The sequence below is a fragment of the Triplophysa rosa genome, linkage group LG11 (assembly GCF_024868665.1).
Source record: "Triplophysa rosa linkage group LG11, Trosa_1v2, whole genome shotgun sequence".
Lineage (NCBI taxonomy): Eukaryota > Metazoa > Chordata > Actinopteri > Cypriniformes > Nemacheilidae > Triplophysa > Triplophysa rosa.
Window position 1 is genome coordinate 23,188,530 of NC_079900.1, and position 22,280 is coordinate 23,210,809.

Sequence of the window (22,280 nt, forward strand, 5' to 3'; positions counted from 1 at the left end):
AGAGTTCCGATGCCTTTCTCCCATCCGCGTCTCCACGCAAGCGCTCAGGCGCGCAGCCGCACATAGCGCGCACGCGCAGCACAGCTGTGTGTGTAGCACGTTTGGCACACCAGGCAGAGAGCCACAGAAGTGAAGACCTCCCTCCGTTCATGTAGCGTTTGTCTTGGCGTGGAGGTGAGTGGTGATGAACAGACTAGCTACATGTGCTTTCGAATTCACACCTAATTATCCAAAAGACAAACTGCAAATATTGTTTTGCTAACATCCATCACTTATGAGCTAATGAGTAAGCTAAAGTTTCGCTAAGGCAGTATTGGCATACATGCTAACTTGATGGAGAAACGACAGCTGAACACAGTCAAATTAATAACGTCATCATAATCGCCTCATTGATATGTAAACCAGGCATTAATTAAAATGTGCTAACTTGCATACATTTGTCAGGCAATTAAGATGAATAGGATAAACAAAATAACTAAAGCATACCACCAGTTGTTATTTAATATAACTTACATCAAGAATATTTTCCCTTGAAATGTTATGTTTAAATTCAGATATATATGCAGCTTGTTTTGGATAATTTAGAAGAAATCTACAGAAGCAAACAGACGAGGGTATAGAAGGCTTAAAACAAACACCTTAATGTGTATTTTGGATATTTCCTTTCCATTAGAGCAAAAGAAGACATGAAAGCAAAATAGACCAACATCTCAAACTTGAACAGTACATTAAGTGTCCTGCCTTAAACAATAACTTGATAAGTTTGATGTCAGACTACTCATCTAATAACTATCCATTTTATGTGTTGTGTATGCTGATAGATCTAAACCACCCTCCCTCAAATGTGAAACAAAGTTCTTGTCACCATTAGTGTGTGTGTGCGCGTGTGTGGTACAGTAAGTGTAATTATAGCAACAATAATAGTATTAATAATAATAATTAGTTAAGCTGCTCTATTTTTGTATTTTGTCAATCATTTTTTAAATGAAAAATAACAAATTAGCACCTACTGCCTTTTTCAGTTTAGTGTGAAGTTCATTGTTGGTGTCCCAATAACACCAAAATAATTAAGTTTATTGGCTTGTGCAAAATAAATTATATTATATATATAAATTTTTAGTGAAAATATGTCATTTTCCTTTGTGCAGTCATTTATCCTAACTATATACTTGCAACTTTAGCATAGAAAACATACACATTGTGGCTTAATTTCCTTTATTGTTGCCTGTTCTAAGAACAGTGTTCTTGTGATAAAATTTGTGAATTCTACAGAAGACCATTGTTGGAACATGAAACAATTGGGTGAGTGTGAGGGATTTATATAAATAGTTATTTTAATATATTTAACATTTTGTTTGGAAAAAATGTAAACAAATATGAGAAGTGCCCTTTTTTCCACCTGAGCCCATGCCCCTCAAAATGTCTGTGCATGTCCCTGCTGGGGAATGCCTGGGCGGAGTGACGTAGGGTGAAACTTATGAATGAATTAAATATCGTGAAATGAAACAACAGATAACAAAAAACAGGAAAACAAAAGTAGACTTTAAATGCAATGTATGTTATTTACAGCAAGGATTTGACATTAATTCGATCTGAATTTATTTATTAGACGTCATGACTCCACCACCTGTGTGGTGTCATCAAATAACCAACTTGGTTCAAACAATTGATCTCCGACAGAGTTATTACGGTTTCGAGAAACCGTCGTAACTGGTAATTTCCCTAATGATTCATCGTACTATGGTGGTTAACTAGCGAGTTATGTAGCTATGGGTATAGAGGGTACACGCAATTATTTGATGAAATTACAAGCAGCTGGACTCGACGCTGATCCTTACGACTTTCCTATGACTTACAAAGGAATCAGGTGTTACTGGAAACTGAAAACTGAGTGTTTTGCCTCCATGTGTGTTCACATGGTAAAGTGACGACACGTCCACACCCTCTATTGTTACCATGTTGAAAAACAGTAGAAATAATCACAGAAATTCTAATGGCTTCCATTAAAACCATTATAAAATTCCTTTTTACAGTGAGTTTTGGGCATTATTACTGTTGTTCTATTGTGAACACACAGGAAGATATTTGGAAGGATGTCAGATCTCATTCCCCATTTACTACCATAGTAGGGAAGATGAATACTATGGGAGTCAATGGGGAATGAGATCTGACATTCTTCCAAATATCTTCTTGTGTGTTCAGCAGAACAAAGAAATTTAAACAGGTTTGCAGCAATCTGAGGGAAAGTAAATGATGACAGAATTTTCACTTTTGGGTGAACTATCCCTTTAATGGTGGGCGTTTACGCAGTTGGCTGGGGCAGTGCAGATTGATTCTTATTTGATTGAATCTGCTGACTGAATCGCAATTGCGATTTGTTATCCATTATTCGCTTTATAGATGTATAAAACTAATGTGGTAAAATGAATTATTAATGAAGTCCATTGTAAAACTTTTTGTTACATTTTGTAAGGTTTATGCAACGTGTCCAATGTGTTACATGTCAAACGCACCACTGTTTGGCATGAGTTTCCCCAATAGTATCATAGGTTTGCATGAATGCAGCATAAGGCCGTGTTCAGACTTGAGCGCTTTTTTAAATGCCAGCGCCGGCGTCTTTTTCTGCAGCTCAGAGCGTCTTTTGAGGTTGAAAAAAGTTCAACTTTTCTGAAAAAAATCAGAGACCTGTCATTGCCATAACAACATGCAAGGAACGTGATTGGTCGAGAAGGCTCAAGCTCGAAAAAATAAAATGGAGCATAGTTTTGTATAAATGTAAGTTTAATTTTCACTTTCAACAACTTCTGATTGCATTTCTAGCGAGAAATTAGTATTGTAGTTTTAAATATGTGATTAGTTACTGCAAAGACGCTCTATGTTTATAATTCAAATAGGCTTCCGTTACGCTGCCTATCTGTTTGTCTGGGCTGCCTTCGTGCACAGACGCTGCCTCTGAAGTCATGGCTTTTGGCTGCTATTTGTAACCAAACGCGGCCTGCATTTTTTTTACTAAAAAAGCACCTTTGTCAACTTTTTCTTGTCAAAAAAGAAGTCAAGTGTGAACATGGCCTAAGAAGTTTTTTGTTTGTTTGTTTAGTAATGTGATCTTCGACACATACCCATAGGCCGTAAGGTGAAGCCGTTTTTCGTTTAATCCCGTTCCCATATATGGGGCACTAAATTATTTACATTCCAATAAAAAGAGCTATTGTTTTTGAGCGAGAAAATAAAAGTTCTCCATGTATAATCCTGCAGTTTATTTTTTATTAGTGTTCAAAGTCGGCAATAGTTCCTTCCTCGCGTAATCATATTTTGATCATGAGTGATTAGGCGTCGCGTCACGTGTAGGAAGCACGGCCAGTGAGGTGGCCGCTATTTGGAACGACAGTCCAATATGTCTGCGCCCTTGTTATCAATCTCGAGTAGCGAAGAAGAGGAAATTATGGCCAGACCGCCTTCAAAACTCCGTAAAAAGGATTATAAACAATGCTATATGCATCTCACGTCCATAAAGAAAGAAGAAACAAAGGATTTTACACTCAAATGATGGGATAAATACAGAAATAGCGTCAAACAGTGGCTTGTTTTGCACGGTGAGAATCAGAGAATAGCAGAAACATACAAACATTGTCTAGAAATCGAGTTTGAAAATGTTCCCGAAGACGCTGGGTTTCACTCCACTTGCTACAGGCGTTTCATTGACAAAAAGCGCCTGGATACGGCAGAGAAACGTGTCATACAGCGTCCTGAAGTTCAAGATGCTCACAAAGATCAGTCTGTGTCATCGAGTAGTAGTACTTCAACAACTGAATGTCCTAAAAAGAAACTTAGGTCCAGGACGGGCCTGCCAGTAGCTTGTGCGGGTCCTGTGCTTCCTGCCTTGTGCATAATTTGTAAGAAAACGGACAAGTACATTACTTTGGCAGGCAAACGCCAGAAGGACCATCTTTCGCAGGCAGAAACGTTGTCAGCAGTTAACACAGTTTTTATATGGTTTTTATTTACAACATTGTTTCATAATATATAAAATTATATAATATTTATTTACAGGCCAGTTGCTGAAAGCTGCTGAGATGAAGGAAGACACTAGCATTCTTGTGCATATTCAAGACAAAGACTGTGTGTCTCTGGAGGTGCGATACCACAAGTCCTGTTACAGACAGTACACCAGGTTCTTGACAAAGTCTACTGCAACAGTTACTGGGACCTCTGAAGAACAGTGAGCTACAAGATATTCTGTGAGAGGATCATCCATCATAGAATAATTGTAAATCAAGAGGTGCTGACAATGATGCAGCTAAGAAGGATCTTTTTAAATCTTGTGAAAAAACATGAAGATCTTGATGCTTCAAACTACAGGTAATTTAAATACCACAAGTTTCTTTTAAATGCAGCTTTGGAAATAATGTTTCTGCAACATTTTTATATATTTTATTACAAAGTTTTAATTTATAAAAATGACAACCATAATCATATTTTATAAAGTGTTGAAGCTCATACACACTGTATTTTAACTCAATTGTTTTCAGTGTAAATATATCTTTATACCATTGTGATCATATTTCGCTGTATCTTTGTTTCAGGCAGGATAAATTGAAGAGGAGGTTGATCCGTGATTTCCCCCAGCTGGCGTTTCACTCGCCCAACAAGCGCAACATCAGTGAGCTGGTTTTTGTCGAGACACTGTCTGCAGATAAACTGATCGACAGGCATCCATCAGGTACAGAAACAACAGAGTCAACTGAGGTAACTAGCCAAAGTGACAGTGAAAACATGCCAAGTACAACAGCTGGTCCTCAAAGACAAACCTCAATGGCCTCCATCAATTCTACAGAAGACACAAGGATATTGTATAGTGCAGCATTGATTTTAAAGATGCTTCTTCCAGAACTATCCATGCCCCTGACACGTGATGCCCTGCACCAACACTGCAAAAGGGCAAACTACCAAGCAGTCATAATGAGACATTCTCTGAAAGGTATAATGTGTGCCCCTTCACCCGTTGGCAATGGATGTGTGTGGGAGATGTTCCTGTATGTCTACATGGGGGCAGTCGTGGCCTAATGGTTAGAGAGTCGGACTCGTGACCAGAAGGTTGCCGGTTCGATTCCCAGGGCCGGCGGGTAACGACTGAGGTGCCCTTGAGCAAGGCACCTTGTCCCTACTTGCTCCCCACTGCTCCGGGTGTACGTGTGTTCACGATTTTGTGCGTGTGTTCACTACTCTCTGGATGGGTTAAAAGCAGAGGTCACATTTCGGGTATGGGTCACCATATCTGAATAATAGGTCACTTTCACTTCACAAGAATGTACTGATTTTTGTCAGTGCAAATGTTGCCAAAGGAATTGTGCAAATGTCGGTGCCAAAATTGTGCAAATGTTTCAAAGGAAACAGAGGAAAGAGCAACATGGGATGATGGTTCCAATGATAGTGATAGGGATGATACTGATGAGTAAAGACGTGCTGTGCATTATCTTAAAATGATTTTCAGTTGTAATTAATCTGTTGTGGAATCCGTCTGTTCATTTTTGGCATTATTCATAATTAAGGGGGGTGTGGTCGCATTTTGAGTCATTTCAGCCAACTTGGGCCAAAGTGTGCTGCTTCTTTATGTTTCTGTGATTACACAGTACCTACTGAACATTTTGATGTATAATAAATCACAGTTTTGCTAAAATTACAATGTGTATGTTTAATTTTGTTTGGTGCCAATCCATGAAGTCCAATCCACATATTTTCTACAAATTTGCCATATTTTATGGTCTACATTCACACTTGAGTATTTAACGCACCAAAACTTTTCTCAAATGTTTAGGTACATGTATAAAGGTCAGTTTGAGAGAGATTTTGTGTTGCTAAAATGAATATAAATAAAGTTATAGGCAAAACCAGCAGTATAAGATTTTTTTTTGTATTAACAATTATACACATTTATGGATCGTGACAAAAAACTGCAGGATATTTTGCGGAGAACTTTTAACATAAAGTCCAAAAGGGTGTTGTCTAAGCAACAATGCATTTAAAAAGTAGTGCCCAGGTGTGGGAACGAAAATCAATTTCTAGCCACTTTTTCCTAGTTCACATTATGGCCTACCAAGTTGGCTTTATTTTAATGTAATGGATGCTCGTTTCCATTTGGAATTCACCCTTAACGGCTAACTCCGCCAAAAATTTAAGTTCTGCAATTAATTACTCATCCTCAAATAGTTTAACATCTGTATGACCTCCATTTTTAAAACGCAAATTAAGGTAGTTTCGGAAGCTTTCTGACTCCTCAGATTGCAACGCAACCAAACACACGAGCCACACGAGAGTGAATCCGGTGTCAGCATCGCTCGAAGCATGCGCGTTCTGACCACACAGGCTCTACATCAGAACGTGCATGCGTCGAGCAATGCGTGGCTCGCGGGAACGCGCGCTGGAAACTAACACTCAAATCATGAAGCTTTTGAATATAGTCGTTAGTTTTGTTTGTTTGTGGACAAAAAGTATCATTGTCGCATTATATTAATCTATACTGAACCACCTGAGTCGCTTGGACAATTTTACGATGTCTTTAGGGACTTTCAGCGCTTTGAAAATTGGTTACGTTGCAATCTAAAGAGGAGTCAGAAAGCTTCCAAAACTACCTTAATTTGCGCTTTTTGGAAAAATGGAGGTCATACAGATGTTAAACTACTTGAAGGTGAGTAATTAATGGTAGAATTTTCATTTTTACCATTTAACAGAAACTTTTCCCAGCGACTCGTGGCCCTTTCGGCGTTCCATACAGACGCAGACGTCACGTTCAGTGGGACGAGTGTGTGTGTGACTCCACTCATTCACGGGATCTACAGGCACATGCAAATCCCTGCCAAAGGGAAGCAAAGTCTGGAGTTTAACGACACCAAATGACGAGAAAATACCTTGTTGAACACTTGTGTGCGAGTAACAACCCTCAAGTGTTTACATGTATAATGCAGTGCGTTTAGCTATTATATAACGGTAAGTCGAGTAAAAGTGGACTTTAAGTTAGTTGTTGAAGTGTCCGGACAGGAGCGAGTGAACCAGCGACCGATCGTGGACCCGCGTTTATGCCAACAACCCTACAGCGAGAACGAGTGCCTGAAACTATCTTCAAGGTAAGAATGCAATTCAGTTCACAATTGTTTCTGTAAGATGTTTATCGCAACTTAAATGTGGATCATGAGTAATGGTTTTAAGTTGGTTAGTGTTGTAAAAACAGGCTGTAGGTGGTTGTGTTGAAGAGGTAACGTTAAGTTGTCGCGCTCGTGTTTTATGTAGTCGCGATACTTCACCGAATGATCATTTACATCTCTTCGGCAAATACATATTTCCACAGTATACATAGTTTCCGTCAAAAACGTTTATATTGTTGTTGTTAATAGTGTGTAAATTAGTTATACGTTAGCATTGTTTTTATTTATTTATATCTGTAAACGGTGCTATAAGCTTAATTTTGATTATGCTATTACCAAGTTCCCAAGGGTTTACTGGAGTAACTATGATGTATAATACATGTATGTTTTTTTTTATCGCAAACAATGGTTAATAAAGTAATTTTAAGAACACCTTTACTGAACTTGAACTATTTACAAACCAGAATCTCCTCTAAACTGATCATATAAGACGTGTCTCTCTAGAGATGGACGTTGTATTATAGTCCTTTATGCATGTTTTGTTGTTATATAGAAGTGGTTTGGCACTTATGATGTGGATGCTCCAAGGGTGCTGGAGGATAAAAGTACAATTTAGATTTCACCCATAAACACACAGGCATTCATTCCTCGAACATCCAGAAAATGCTGTTTAAATAAACTGTCCTTGGGTTGGAAGTAGGACGTCCCATTCCAGACATCTGTCAGCTGAGTTTAAGTGCAATTTGTCAGATTTTATAGCGTTATTTGTACCAGCAAAGAACAAAAACATGCATGAAAAATGCCTTAATTTATTAAAATGTCTATTTTCTTAGTTTTACCCTTACGAAAATAAACCATGTTTTTTTGTGGTACAAGAGTAGTAACCATGGTTTTTTGGTGCATTGATTACTTGGGGCAAAACCATGGTTTTACTACAGTAACCATCGTTTACTATGCTTTTTACAAAAACATGGTTTTCAAAACCGTGGTTATTTTGTGATAACCATTGCTTTACTACAGTAACCATGTTTTTTGGTTTTAACTGTAGTAAAACCATGGTCAATTTTCGTAAGGGTATGCTTTGACATATCACGTTTGCCTGTGTAAAATTCCACTAAAGATTTTTTCAAGTGTTTATTTATTTTTCTGCGTTTCAGGTCATACAGAATGCTGATATGTAAAAACAAACAAAAATAAACTTCTCAGTCGATAATCCAAATTTGGTTTGCCAGTACTACCATTGCCTACATAGTATTACTAACATCACTCATTTCTGAATCTCCCCCAGTTTTTTTGTTATTGAAATAACAGGCATGCTGTATGGAGTCAAGGGCTGTTTAGGAGGTTACACATCTTGGGCGTAACCTAAAGATCGTAGGTTCAAACCCTGCAAGAGTTGATGCATGAACTATCACCATTGTGTCTTTTATCAGGTTGACTGAACATTTAGTGAAAGATACTTTGGATAAAAGCAAATGATTGTTTGACTAAAGGACAGCGCGTCAGTGTAGCAGTGACGTCAGTGGCTACACATTGGAGTTTAACATTCTAAAAAACATCAGGGCACAAATGAGTGGAAATGTTTTGCTCAATGGAAATAACCTCTTTCTTATATCCCAAGCAACAGTGTAAGTGCAATGTGTGCAACGGTCAGCAATGTCTTTGAGCTGTGTAACCATTAAAACCTTGACCTCCATAGTTTAGCCAATATGTCACCCTGGATCACAAAACCAGTCATAAGTAGCACAGGAACTTTTTTAGCAAAAGCTCAAAATACATTGTGTGGGTCAAAATGATCGATTTTTCTTTTATGCCAAAAGTCATTAGGATATTAAGTAAAGATCATGATACGTGAAGATATTTTGTAAATTTCCTACCGTAAATATATAAAAACTTGTGAGTGGATGGCTTGCTACAGCGCCTCCGATGAACAACTTTAAAGGCAATTTTCTCAATATTTAGATTTTTGCACCCTCAGATTCCAGAGTTTTAAACAGTTGTATCTCGGCCAAATATTGCCCTATCCTAACAAACCATACATCAATTACTCCACTTTCAGATGATGTAAAAATCTCAATTTCGGAAAAATTGACCCATAAGACCCATAAGGTTTTGTTGTCCAGGGTCACGGAATAGGCGTATGTGTTTTGGCTTTACTTTATTTGGCTTTCCATGCCATAAAAAGCACCTGTAAACATGATAATAGAGTTCAATCCAAACGTTGGCCATCAAAACAGCACTCCACCCTCTCACTCTCAGAAAATCTTGCACATTGTCAGTGGTTTGGCAACAAAGCGAACGAGTGTATAAAGACCAACTATTGGCCCTGAGGGAGAAGATGTGATTACAGCTATTGAGACTGACAGCTTTGCTCACTCCTTCTGTCTCTTTGGGTGTGTAGAGAAAGCAAGATATTATACAACAGGGCAATGATTATATGACAGCTGTGTGATGCTTTTTTGGGATACTTCACTCAAAAATGAAAATTTTGTCATCATTCAATCACCCTCAATTTGTTTCAAATCTGTATAAATGTCTTTGTTCTGATGAACACAGAGAAAGATATTTGGAAGAATGATTATAACCAGACAGAGTTTTCCCCCGTTAGTCAAAAGTGCCCCAGAACTGTTTGCTGTCCTACATTCTTCAAAATGTCTTCTGTGTTCAACTGAACAAAAAAATGATGAAGTAATTTTTCCTACTATGGAAGTCAATGGGGGGCAAAATCTGTTTGGTTATAAGCATTCTTCCAAATGTCTTTCTCTGTGTTCATCAGAAGGCGAGTAAATGATGACAGAATTTTCATTTTTGGGTGAAGTATCGCTTTAAATAAAAATGTTGTCATCATTTAATCACCCTCAAGTTGTTCCAAATCTGTATAAATTTCTTTGTTCTGATAAACAACACAGAGCTTCACTTTCTCGGTCCTGCTGCTTTTTACTTGGCGTTTGTAGTAACTACTGTTTTTCTTGCCGACTCCTTTTTCAGGTTCTGGTGTGTCGGTCCAAACGCTCCAGTCCTCCCAACCTACTAAACCACAGCATCGACAGGGCCTCTGCATTCCCAGAAACTGAGCTCCACGCCACTCAGAAAAGGGTCTGGAAACTTGAGAACGAAAAACGGAAAGCGATTCGTACGGCAAAATTGAATTTCCAGTTCTCCCTAGCTTTCACATCCACAGCCAGACAGAGAGCTGAATGACATGGCCAGTTGAGTTTCATGACGTGATTGTTGGAGGGATACAGATATCTGGTTGCTTGTGGTTCCCTCAGACGTCTGGCTGACACCCCCTGCTGAAGACATCTTTGCCAAAACAGAATTGTGGGATAGGTTCGTGCAGTGGTTGTGCCTCTGTATGGAGGTGTAAGGGAAGAGCAGGACTCTTGAGGGACTTGAGGGTGGAGTTCCGGCTAGTAGGAGATCATGGGAAAAGAGCAGGATCTTCTGCACGCGGTCAAGCATGGAGATCTCGCCACAACGCAGAAGCTTCTGGCCAAGGTCAAAGCTAGCAAAAGCAGTAAGTTACCATTTATTACATCTTATCCTATCACGTGCGTTTGTGTGCGGTGATGACAACATGTTTATCCGTGAAGCTCCATGTTCCTCCATCGACACAAGCAATTACACTACTGCTGAGGTGTTGACAGATGCACTTTGAACAGTCTGAACAGTCTGAATAGTCTTCCGATGGTTTTGTTGTAATGTACTTGTGCGGATGCCAACAGGAAAGTGTTGTTGCTCAGAGGTTGCTCTTTTATAGCTCCATTCAATGGAGTTATTAGTTGTTTCCTTTAAGTATCAACTTGGTCTCAGATGTTTCTACTGTAAAATTGCTTTGGAGGAATATGAGACGATTGTTCAAAAACATGAAGAGTATTGAGGTGTAAAATGAATGTAGATTTTATAGTAGAGATAGCCAGTTATTCAGAGTGATATCTGCCGATACCGATTCTGAAGATTAAATTAATATTTCTTAATATATTGATGATGATGATATGGATACATTTGAGGAGAACTGTTTCCGTTCATGTTAACATCTTCAATAATATTGACTTTTGATTGCAGACTTGACAAATCTGAGCTTTGTTTGTGATATTATTGAGATCTCTTCTGAACCCAGACCTCATTGCTTTCCATTTCATTTCATAAATCTCTAGGTGAAATAACTGAGATGTTATCAACTTGCATGTTGTTTTTCTTATGGGTGGTTGATAAAAAGGCTAGCTGAAATGTGTGAATGATAACATTTGAATTGTGGAAATCTGCTTGGCTTTCTACAGAATTGTATGGATGCGCATTCCCACAAATCATTGTTAACAGCGATTCAACAGTTTTTTTCACAATATTTCACATTTATTTACTTTTCATTCCAGAGGTCTCACCCAGCGATAAGACCTTTTCTTGGGGTAGAAAAGGGGTCAGAGTTCAGAAGCTGCTTGTCAGTTAAAGAGTGATTGCTAGTGAGTGTTGTTTTGGTTATAGGCTTCGGAGAGCCTCAATCCTGTCTCTTGTTCCCAGTCCCACCAATTAGCCCTCGCTGGAACCCCTTTATCTTTTCTCCTAATACACGATCTACAAGAGCAGTGTGACTGGGCTTTGAAACACCTTGCCAACAGGGTTCTGATAACATCAACAGACTTTAGTGTTAGCGTTGTTCTCTGCTTTTATCTCTTTACTGCATTACATTAAGAGCAAGCTGTACCCTGTTAGCCTCACACTCATCTCCAGCATGATTGGCTCGTCTTTTCTGTGATGTGGTGTGAGACTGTAAAGGGACCTCCCAAACTGCCAGACGTTAAGAGATGGATGTGGTATTTTCTACATTTCACTCTGTTCTGCTAATATATGAAGCCGGTTATTAAAGCAATATGCCACTCAAGAGCCTTTATTACAGTTTACTAGAGTTTTTGTACAATTACAACAGTACAATCGAGTCAAATACATTTCTATTGTGCTTTTACATTTTGCATTTGTGTAAAACAGTTTTACAGTAAATACATATTACGAAGAGTAGTAACAAAAAATCATGAAATATAGAGAATTATTGCAAATCTCTTCCAATAGATGTGCATTGGCGAGACTGAAAATAAGTGTCTGTAAGTTTGTAATTGGACCGTAATATTTATAGTGCTATTAAAGGGATAGTTCACCCAAAAATAAAACTTCTGTCGTTATTTATTCACATTCATGTGGTTCAAAATTTGTATATGACTCTTTCTTCTGTGCAACACAAAAGATATTTTGAGAAATATCTCGGTGATTTTGAGTTCATATAATGGAAATCCCGGGGGGGGGGGGTCGTGGGGGGGTAGCAATGTTGTTTGGTTATTAATGTTCTTCAAAAGAAAATCAAGAGTGAAAAAATGATGCAGTCAATTTCATTTGTGGGTGAACTATTACTTCAAAACGATAGTTCAGAGGCAAAGCAAAATTACACCATGTTTTACTCGCCCTCAAGGCATCCGTGTATATGACTTTCTTATTTCAGACGAATACAGTCGGAGTTATAATACCATTTATCTTGGCTCTTCCAAGCTTTATAATGGGAGTGAATGGAGGATCAGATTTTGAAGCTTCAAAAAGTGCATCCATCGATCAACAAACTGCCTTCTGAAGCCGTTTGATGCGTTAAACTTTATTAATGATAATGTCTAACTTCCGTTATCCGTCGGCCGTGAGTGCATGAGAGGGTGACGTTCTGCCAAATGATGCAGTGGTGTCGTAAATTCCGGTGACGAACGCGGCAGCGCAGAGAAGACGGCAAAACAAAAAGTGTATTTAAATAACTATTATCACGTTTTTCATAAGATGTATATTAGGGCTGAAACGATTCTTCGAGTAATTCGAATACAAAAAATCATCGAGGCAATTTTTGTTTCCTCGAAGCTTTGTTTAATCCATTTAACTACAATACACACTGAGCACTGCGTTTCCCCACGGACTGTTATTACTGACGCACAGCCCGCTAAACTCTATTCATGTTACAGGGCTCTCAAGTCTCACACATTCACCGTGAGACACACGCATTTTAGTCTGTTCACATGCTCACGCGTATTTCTCATGCTGATAAATGAATGATATCTTATTGAAATGGTGAACTGCTATTTTACTTGGTTTTAGTCTATTTTGCGAGTGAAACGGCTGCATTGAGTCCATAAAACTAGATTTGGACTAGTGGATGCCGAATCATGTTATTTACACATGCCATCTATCTGTCTGTTCTGCGTGTCTGAGTGAATGAACTGCACAGTTTAACGTGCTACACGCGTGATGCTCATGAATTTGTCTGCGTCTGCGCTGAATGAGGACATGAACACATGAACTTCATCTCCAGAGTTGCTCTGAGAGTTTATTTCAGAACATTTTACTGAGCGAAGCTAACGCCCTAAAAAATAAGGGTCTTACGACGACTTGCCAAAATAAAAGTCCGGTTAACTCAGTATTTTTATGTGGACAAATACTGTATATTACTATTTAATAGTAAAAAATAAACAAACTAATTTAGATAAAGTAAATGCATCATGCATAAGCTGAAGTTAGTTGTTTACCTTTGAGATTCTTTCTATTTTTATTAATGTTTCTTATTTATACATTTGTATTAGGCCTATATTGCATTTTGAATGGAATATGGCAATGGAATGTACTAAATGGGTTTAGTTTTCACAGATATTCATGTATGCAATTTCAGCAATAAATATGTTAATTTTTCTAAAAAAAAATTGAAGAGACCCGTCTTATTTTCTCTTGTATATTTAGTATTGCTCTTTAATAAAGAAAAAGCGCTTATTATCCGAATACCCGATTAATCGATGGAAAATCAGTAGAATACTCGATTACTAAAATAACCGATAGCTGCAGCCCTAATGTATATTAACAAACTTTAAAAATAATTGTCTGTTTTTAATAGAGTGACTGAATGAATGATTAAATTGCGCATAAACAGTAGGCATTTATGTTACCTTCTGTCGAATTTGTTTTATGCTCAAATGTGACTGGTTTACATTGTCAATTCAGACCTTTAAACCAGATTGAATCTGATAAATGAGTGCAGTTTTGGTGTTTTACTTCGCCTCTTTATCGCGCTACTCTTTTAATCTTCATTTCATAACATACTGAAAGAACTTCACACCTGGAGTGACCTTTATGGACCTTAAATACACCTGCTCAGGTGAGTATTGAGCATGTCCGTGCTTGTAATTATGCGACACAGGGGAGTTCGTCCTTTGAAGCTTGTGTGCTCTTGTTGGGAAGGTTTTTGTATTTTCTCGCGAAAGGCCGTATGCTTTTGACCACACAACATAGGGAAAGACAAATCTCAAAGTAAAAAAACCCCAAGAAGCTATCCCTTTAATGTGATGATGTTTCTGCAGAAACAAGCAATCATATTTCCTTAGGAACTGCAGGTCTAGTTGTTTGAACACCTGGTTACCCAGACTTCCCTTTTGACCGGTGTGCTTTTGAGGAAATAACAGGTTACGCTTGGACTGGAACTGCAGGATTCAATTTCCAAGGCCAGCAAGAGGTCAGTTTGATAACCCGGCAGCACCTCGGCTATTCTTTACCCAAGTGTCAGTAAACATGCCCAGATAACACACACACTTCATGACGGGACGGGGTTGCGAGTTGATTTCAGCCGTGAGCACCTCTTTTGTCTCTTCTTTCCAATCAAGGCCCGAGCCATTGTTCGTGTGGCAAGCTAGCTGAGTTATTGCTCCATAATGTCATCTTTAGTGTGCTCGGGGTCATAAAGGCATTCATACAGTCATTAACACACGGCGGGCTTTGTGGCCCTCATCCTTCAGGCTGAAGAAGGCCTGGCCAGCTGACTAGCCTACCCAGCATGTCTCCACCCCTCTGTCCCCGCTGCTTTGTCCGAGTCCCCGAGGGGCTGCGCCACAGCTTGTCAGATTACCCACGATCCTTTGTTCGAACTCACAGTCTCGCTAATTCATCACCTTGCGTTTCATACACGTGCTCATCAAGGCCCTGCATTGGCACGACGCGCAACGCAACAGACAACACCCTCTGTCGCATCTATTGATGATGAACGCATCCAGTTTCTCTTGACATCTGCCATCGCCACTTTGCTTTCTCCTTGCTGCAGACGCTCGTAAATCATGATGACCCAGATGGTGCCCAAACAGATTAGAGGGCATTATAGGTTAAAGAGAGACCCCGGAGCATGCTTCAGTTTATAAACACTTCATATCGTGTCCTGTTCTTATTGAGCTCTATTTAGTTTGTAATCTTTGTGTTTAGTGAAATGCATTGGAAAGTTCTCATTGTGAGTCGGACAACATCGGATGTACTTCTGCTACTTACTCTGCTACTTTTGTACGGCTGGTTTTTGCTCCGTGACCTTTTCTTTCCATCTTCACAATAACAGATGTAAGTCCGAGGTTGGCAGGAATTATAGTAGTATTTGTTTGCCTGTACGATGTTGCTTCAATCTGTGGAGTAATCTTCTTTGAATCCCAATTTCCCAGATGTTTGATTCCAAAAATGGTGTTGTTTTTAATTTTGGGATATTTACAGTTAAGGTACAACCATTTTGCGTCAGAGAGGGGTGTCACAAATAGAAACAAATGACTTAATACTGGAGCGCTTTGTGTACAGGTTTATATCTTGGTTGCACGTGGATGTTTTCCAGACATCTGTGGAATGTGATGTTTTGATCATTTGGGCATTTACTTTTTTTTTTTAGCAAAGTCGTTCCCTGTCGAATGTAAAAAGGTGAATGACTTGGAAACATACAATTGAATTAATATATCTCCTATTGTTTTTTGAATGCATGAAACATGTTTGTAAGAAAAATTACCATCACATAACTGTATTTAATCCATAACTTTTACCTCTTTGCCACCACCATCACTACATACCATAACTCCTTAACTAGACGCAGGGATAGTTTTTAGAGTGTACTTTATTTCATTTTTATTTATTTATGTGTGCATTCACGTTGCCTTCAATTTAATACAATTTAATACGTATATAATAAAGCATTATATGGTCTTTTGGATCTAAATACAATCAATAAATGAGATGTGAAAGTGACCCCATAGTTGACCATGTTTAAGGGGATAATGGGATGTTGGTAACCGAACAACGGCGGTACTCCTTCACTTGCATCGGTTTTGTGTCCATACAATGCAAGTGAATGGGTACCGCCATTGTTCGCTTACCAACATTCTTCAAAATATCTTCTTTTGTGTTCTGCAGGTGAAAAGAAGTCATACAGGTTTGAAATGACAAGAGGGTGAATAAACGATGATTCATTTTTGGGAGAACTATCACATTGAACATGGAGTAGAGACTAGAGCTTCTTTTCTTGTTTTCCTGAATGGCCCCAAACTCATTCATTGTGTCTGCTTGCAGTTATTTACTCCAGCTTGTAGTGTAATGTAGTTAAACACAACGGTCTAGTCCACCTGACATCTTATCAGAGAAAAAAGCTGTCATGACGGTTCTCAGATCACCTCGGGTCCATCACGGGGTCTGTCATAGTGAAGTTATTTACGGACCTCTGGCACTTTGAATCAAGACAGCAGAAGTTCCTCATCAACACTTGATCTGATTTAATATTTGTGTTACCGTGTCTGTGTTCATTTAATTACTGTGAAGCTGTAGTGTGGTGTGACGGGACACATGTGGTGGAAAGATCTCAATGAGTCAGTGGTTATTTTACAGTTTGTGATAGCGTTCAACATCGAAATCACAGCTGATTTCATCTGATCCTCTGACAGAGCGACTGTAGTGGTTTTGCTTTCATTAGTTAGTGGTTTCACTGCATGTTTATCTCCAGCAGCACCTCTAATGGCAGCTGGGGAATCTAATGAGATTTTTGCGAGGGGGGCGTATTGAAGACAATGTGTTAAAATCCTTTTAGACAGACTGTGAAATTCGGTCTCTGTACGGCAGCTGCCTGTCAGGTCTGTCACTTGCTTGCTAAATGTTTAATTATATCTCGAAAGGGAAACATCAGTCAGTCTGTCTGTCTTCTAGCTTAATTTATTTACTTGATTTGTTTTTTACTTAAACTACTAAATAAAAGTTGGATGATGAACCTTTAATGATGTGATTGGTCTGTTAGGGTACAGAAACAATATTGTTGCGCTACATTTCGATAAGAATGGTAGAAAATTTCCTATTTGTGTTGTGCATTTCACCCTTGACCTGTTTGTTTCCCTTGTGGCTGGTCTTGTCCCTGTCATGTCCATCAGACGCACAGACGTAGTATTTAGCACGTAACTGATAAGATTCCAGTTTAGAGCAATTCTTTTCTCCCTCTGAATGAGTATTCAGACGTTATCTTCCTGACACAGATGATTTGCGCTGTGGGCATTGCCTGAAGCCAGATTATTGCTGAAAAAAAAGAAAATTGGGTCACAAACATTTGAAAAAACTACAACCAACTGAATTTTTGACAGAATTAAAATATATGTTGACAAATATATTTAGGATTTATTTATATAGAATAAAATTAATAAATAAATGAATGAAAACTGAAACCGGAAGTGCTACTGGTCCAGTGTTTACACATTGCCAAGTGATCTATGTACCATAATGGAATGTATTCCCATAATCGATCTTCATTTAAATTAACGCTCAATTAATCGATTACTCGTTAACATTAATACCGCAATATGCCTCTGCAGTGGCATAAAGGCATGCAGGGCGGACTTACCATTAGGCAAAGGTAGGCAATCGCCTGGCGCCCCGAGCTACCAGGGGCCCCCAAAAGGAACCAATAAGCCATGTCAGCAGCCACGTAGAGCCCCAAGTAATCATCAAAATAGTCGGGATATCCCTGTTAATGTTTTACGTTATTACATCTGTACGAAGGCATTCCCCCCATTATAGATTAGAGTGGACCATTCCATTAGCACTGTATATGCGCGAGACAAGTTCGACACCAGCTAGAGAAAGTTAACGCAGCGGCGGAATTAGTAGAACTGCCCACAGCGAGAGTGTCACTGTGTGGTACATTAGCTGCAAAACAAAGTAACAGTCGCAGGGAAATAAAACAACAAAGAACGCAGCTACACCAGCGGAGAGGAAAAAAGACGATTTACAAAAGATTGTTGCCAAAGCTATTATTAGGAGCTGTATTAGCTGTGTTTCACGGCTGTTCAGGAGTTTTACGTTCAATTTACATTTTCTTGAATTTCTTGAAAAGATTTCCTAAGTGAACTTGCTGTACATCATTATAATGTTTTAGCTGTGAAGTTGGCTCGTTGAATCAGCGTTATTCTGTACACAGCGAGTTCACCAGTATGAACGCACATTGCGATCAGAACGACACGCAAACAAATGACTCCTTTGAACCAATTCGTTTACACAGAATGTAAGAGATCAGTGAATCGTTCAAAGCTCAGTGAACTACAAGAGAACGTAGGGTGTGAATGAGCTTTGCTCATTTAGTTAGACTGGTTACTTATGGGCGAAAAAGTCTTATAAAAAAGGCTTATATTAAAAATTTCAACTTTTCTGTTTGATTGAATACATTTGAATGCTTTATATAATTTATTAGTTGTCATTTCATCAAATTTTTTTAGAACTTTAATGTAAGTGTTTTGTTAAGACACTTATCCCATGTTTTTCATTTGGGAATTTATTATTATATATTTTTTAATTAGTCAGTATCTGTGTTTATTAAGCTTTATTTTCCCCTGTCACATTGACTGGGAGTGAAAAGTTAAGAGGAGGAAGAAAAATAAGGGTTGCAGTAAAGTAAAATGGTGCATAGTTGGGGCCCCCATACATGGATTTGCCTAGGGCCCCCAAATCACTAAATCCGCCCCTGTATATACTGTATATATAATATATAGGGGTGTAACAATACATTCAGCTCACAATTCGATACGCTTAACAATAACGGGTTCACTATTATCACAATATTTTGAACAAAATTTGCAAAATCATACTGAAATTCAAATACATTTACTTTCAAAACAATACCAATTGTTTTTCATTTGAATAGATGTGTTGCTTATTATCACATAATTAAAATAATAAACAATAAAAACTAAGTATATTTTAAATTATATATTAATAATTATTACAATAACACAAATAACATTAGGAAAGCCTAAAGAAAAAACACATCAATATAGTAAAAAAGTAGAAAAGCGCTATATAAATAAATTGAATTGAATTTAAAGCGCAAAATAAACAAACGGAACATTAAAACAAAATACCAATAGAATAATACAGATGTGATATTGTATATACCATCGCCTCAAAGATACATATCTTACATTTTTGTATTGCAATATATTATCCTTACACCCTTATTATTTCTACGTGTGTTGTTTATTTCTGTGTGTATATTATCTGTTTGGTTGTAAATACATAAGCTTCTGTGAAATGTTCAAATGTGCTATAAATATGAATAATGTATGCAGTTATATTGAACGAGACCCATTTTGTACCTCAAACTCTGCCATAGTTTAGCTTGCGTACAGAAACAGCCCTCGGTTTATCGGCTGTGTTTAGGAATGGAAAGTTACTACGGCACACGGTTCTTACCGAGACCCCAGCTGAGGCGCATAACACTGCACTAAATTAATGCATAAACCCCATCACATACGGCCGTCTCTGTACAGCGGGGGTCTCGGGCACGTTTTTTCTTTCCGCACTCGAATGCTGGAGCAGAATTCTGTAATACATTGAGAAAATGGGTCTGTATTCGCTTCAAACACTATGCAGAGAGACTTATGGGTCACAGCTGCCTTGAGCTGGACCTTTACAGATATTTTTCTGACATTCTTCCTGCTCCGAGCATGCCAACTATTGTCCAGGCTGCGACATAACACTCCGAGCTTGAATGGGGGGGGGGGATCTCGCAAGAATAGGAGAGATGATGTCAGCTAGAGGGAATGCAGCGCTCGCCGGGTCGTCTGATTTGAATGTATTCAACAGGTACGGCAAGAGCCGTGTGTCACGGCTGAGACAGAATAAACTTCACAAGTGTTGAAATATATTCAGGTTGCATTTCATCTCAAAATTAAAAGCGTGAGAGAGAAAATGCCTTAGGCGTACACCTTTACTTGAACCACAAGACAACAGAACGTATAAGTACCCTTGGTCACTTGCTAAACTGTACTAAACTGCCTTACATGTCATCACGTACAGTGTCGGCTCACGTAGGTCTCTTCTTCTGCCATCATCAGTGTCAGTCAAGAGGCTTTTTGAATATTTCTTGTAATTGTGAATCGGCTGCGTGAACACAGCACTTTCGAGTTGCTTTGGGCAGGCAAGCACTGGTTATTTGCATGGTACAGTAGCTTTCGGCTGATGTTAGATGTACGCCCAGCCTGCGCTATCATCTTTCACTACATTCTACCTGTAATACTCCTACAATAAAGCTTTGTCTCAAACCTTAGAGAACTGACATGTGGATCCTTGAGAAATCCCACAATGCATTACAACGCGCTCAAGTATTTGCCTCGTTAGAAGGAAGCTTTAAGAAGTCGTTTAGTTGTTTTTCCATCAGTAGACAATAGTTAAAGATATATCACTGTTCACAAAGAGCGTTCCGAATTGCATTCAGAAACATAATTCAAGAATAAACCGTTGATGCCAGCTCCATGATTCTTATAAACAAATACAGATGTAATATGCAAAGATCAAAGAACATTTTTATCTTAAAGTCCAGATGAAATAAAAAATTACAATTCCTGTTTTGTCATGAAATATTGCAGTGTTTAATATAAATAGCTTATCAGTGTGGGTCATTCTCTTTTTAAAATTCATGATCTTCAGTTAAAATCTGAAAATTCACTTCCGCCCTCTAGTAGCTATCCACCTCAGATGGCGTCAGTTAGACGGCTTGGGCGGAGCATCCTTTAACTCCTCCCCTTCTACTGTCTGTCTGCTGCTAGTTTCATTTCACGATTTTTTCTCAGTTGATATTCCGTTTCAATTTGAAGTTCTCCAGAATACGGATGTAAAAACGAAGGCAACCTTTGGTTCACGGGGACTTTATAGTTGTTATAAAAATGTATTACTCACCTTTCTGCTGCTCCAAACCCGGATGACTTCTGTGGATCACAAGTAGAAATGTTAGACCGGATATTAGACTTTACTGTAGATATTAGTGTTACTGTGCTGTGTCAACATTTTTAAAATGTTTTCCTTTTTGTTGTAATGAGGGTGAGTAAATAAGAAGATGTGTAAACACACAACACAGTTTTCGTTGTTCGGTTAACTATTCCAGTAATCTGAATGTTCCTTCAGGAACACCATCTGAACGCCAGTGCTATTTTCATTTGATTCCATCAGTGTAATTGTATAAATTCACTGACTGTAGTGGGAGTCCCAGGCCTGAGACAGATGTTTCCCTCTTGTTTTGTTCTGACACACAATAGGATGCGTCAGGAGGAAATTAGCCCTTGTTTCAACCCCAGTTTTCCCTCGTGACCTCTGGCACAACCTTGCACCTGTCGATGTTCGATTGGGCCGATGCAAATTGCATTAATATTAGGAAGGTCACATTTTAGTTGCTTTTTAATGAGTTAGGATATTCATTTTAAAATGTTTGCTGGCACGTTACATCTTTTTTAAAGGTAACGTTTTAAGAAAACAGCGGGAGCTTTTTCACATAATTTAAAATGACAGTCTCTCATTTTCTCTGTCCCGTCAGTCAGCACTTAACAGTGGTGATTTGGTTAAGTACTGGCTTCACAACCTGTTTGCATTTCACTCATCAAATTATAGTTTCGTATCTGATCTCGTGCACGTGTGTAATTTAAAGTGTTCTTGGCTCATCATGTAGCAGATGAGAGGTTTTTCGTGTTTTCCAACAGCGGGATGAATTTCTCGACTCATGTGCTACTTTTTCACGAGATCTTATAATGGGATCTTTTACTACGGTGAAACGCAGCATCAGCAGGACCACAGAAGATGCAGATGGTTTTTTCTCATCTTCGTCTGTGGAATGAAACGGTGTCATGAATACGCGGTATAGGGGGTACTTATTTGATGACGTGAAAACAACCATAAGGGACAGGCCTGTACAATATATAAAAAAGATTTAAAAAATCTGCATAATGAAATTGTTTGAATAACAGACTAGCAGTGGAATATGCGTTTTTATATAGGTCACATTGATTCGATCAACTTTAGCATTATTAAGCAAGT

General features: G+C 38.5%; 1 protein-coding gene across 6 annotated transcripts in view; it reads left to right on the forward strand.

The window, feature by feature from the left end:
* The first annotated feature begins 6,806 nt into the window (after window positions 1-6,806).
* LOC130561977 (caskin-2) overlaps window positions 6,807-22,280 on the forward strand; it is a 60,640-nt gene continuing 45,166 nt past the window's right edge. For 4 of the 6 annotated variants that reach the window (XM_057346688.1, XM_057346691.1, XM_057346692.1 and 1 more), the window contains exons 1-2: window positions 6,808-7,121; window positions 10,128-10,656. In XM_057346688.1, coding sequence (XP_057202671.1) covers window positions 10,563-10,656 — 94 coding nt within the window. In that variant the 5' untranslated portion in view covers window positions 6,808-7,121; window positions 10,128-10,562. Of the gene's footprint in view, window positions 7,122-10,127; window positions 10,657-22,280 lie in introns of all 6 variants that reach the window. The other 2 variants (XM_057346689.1, XM_057346690.1) reach the window with 1 other exon arrangement.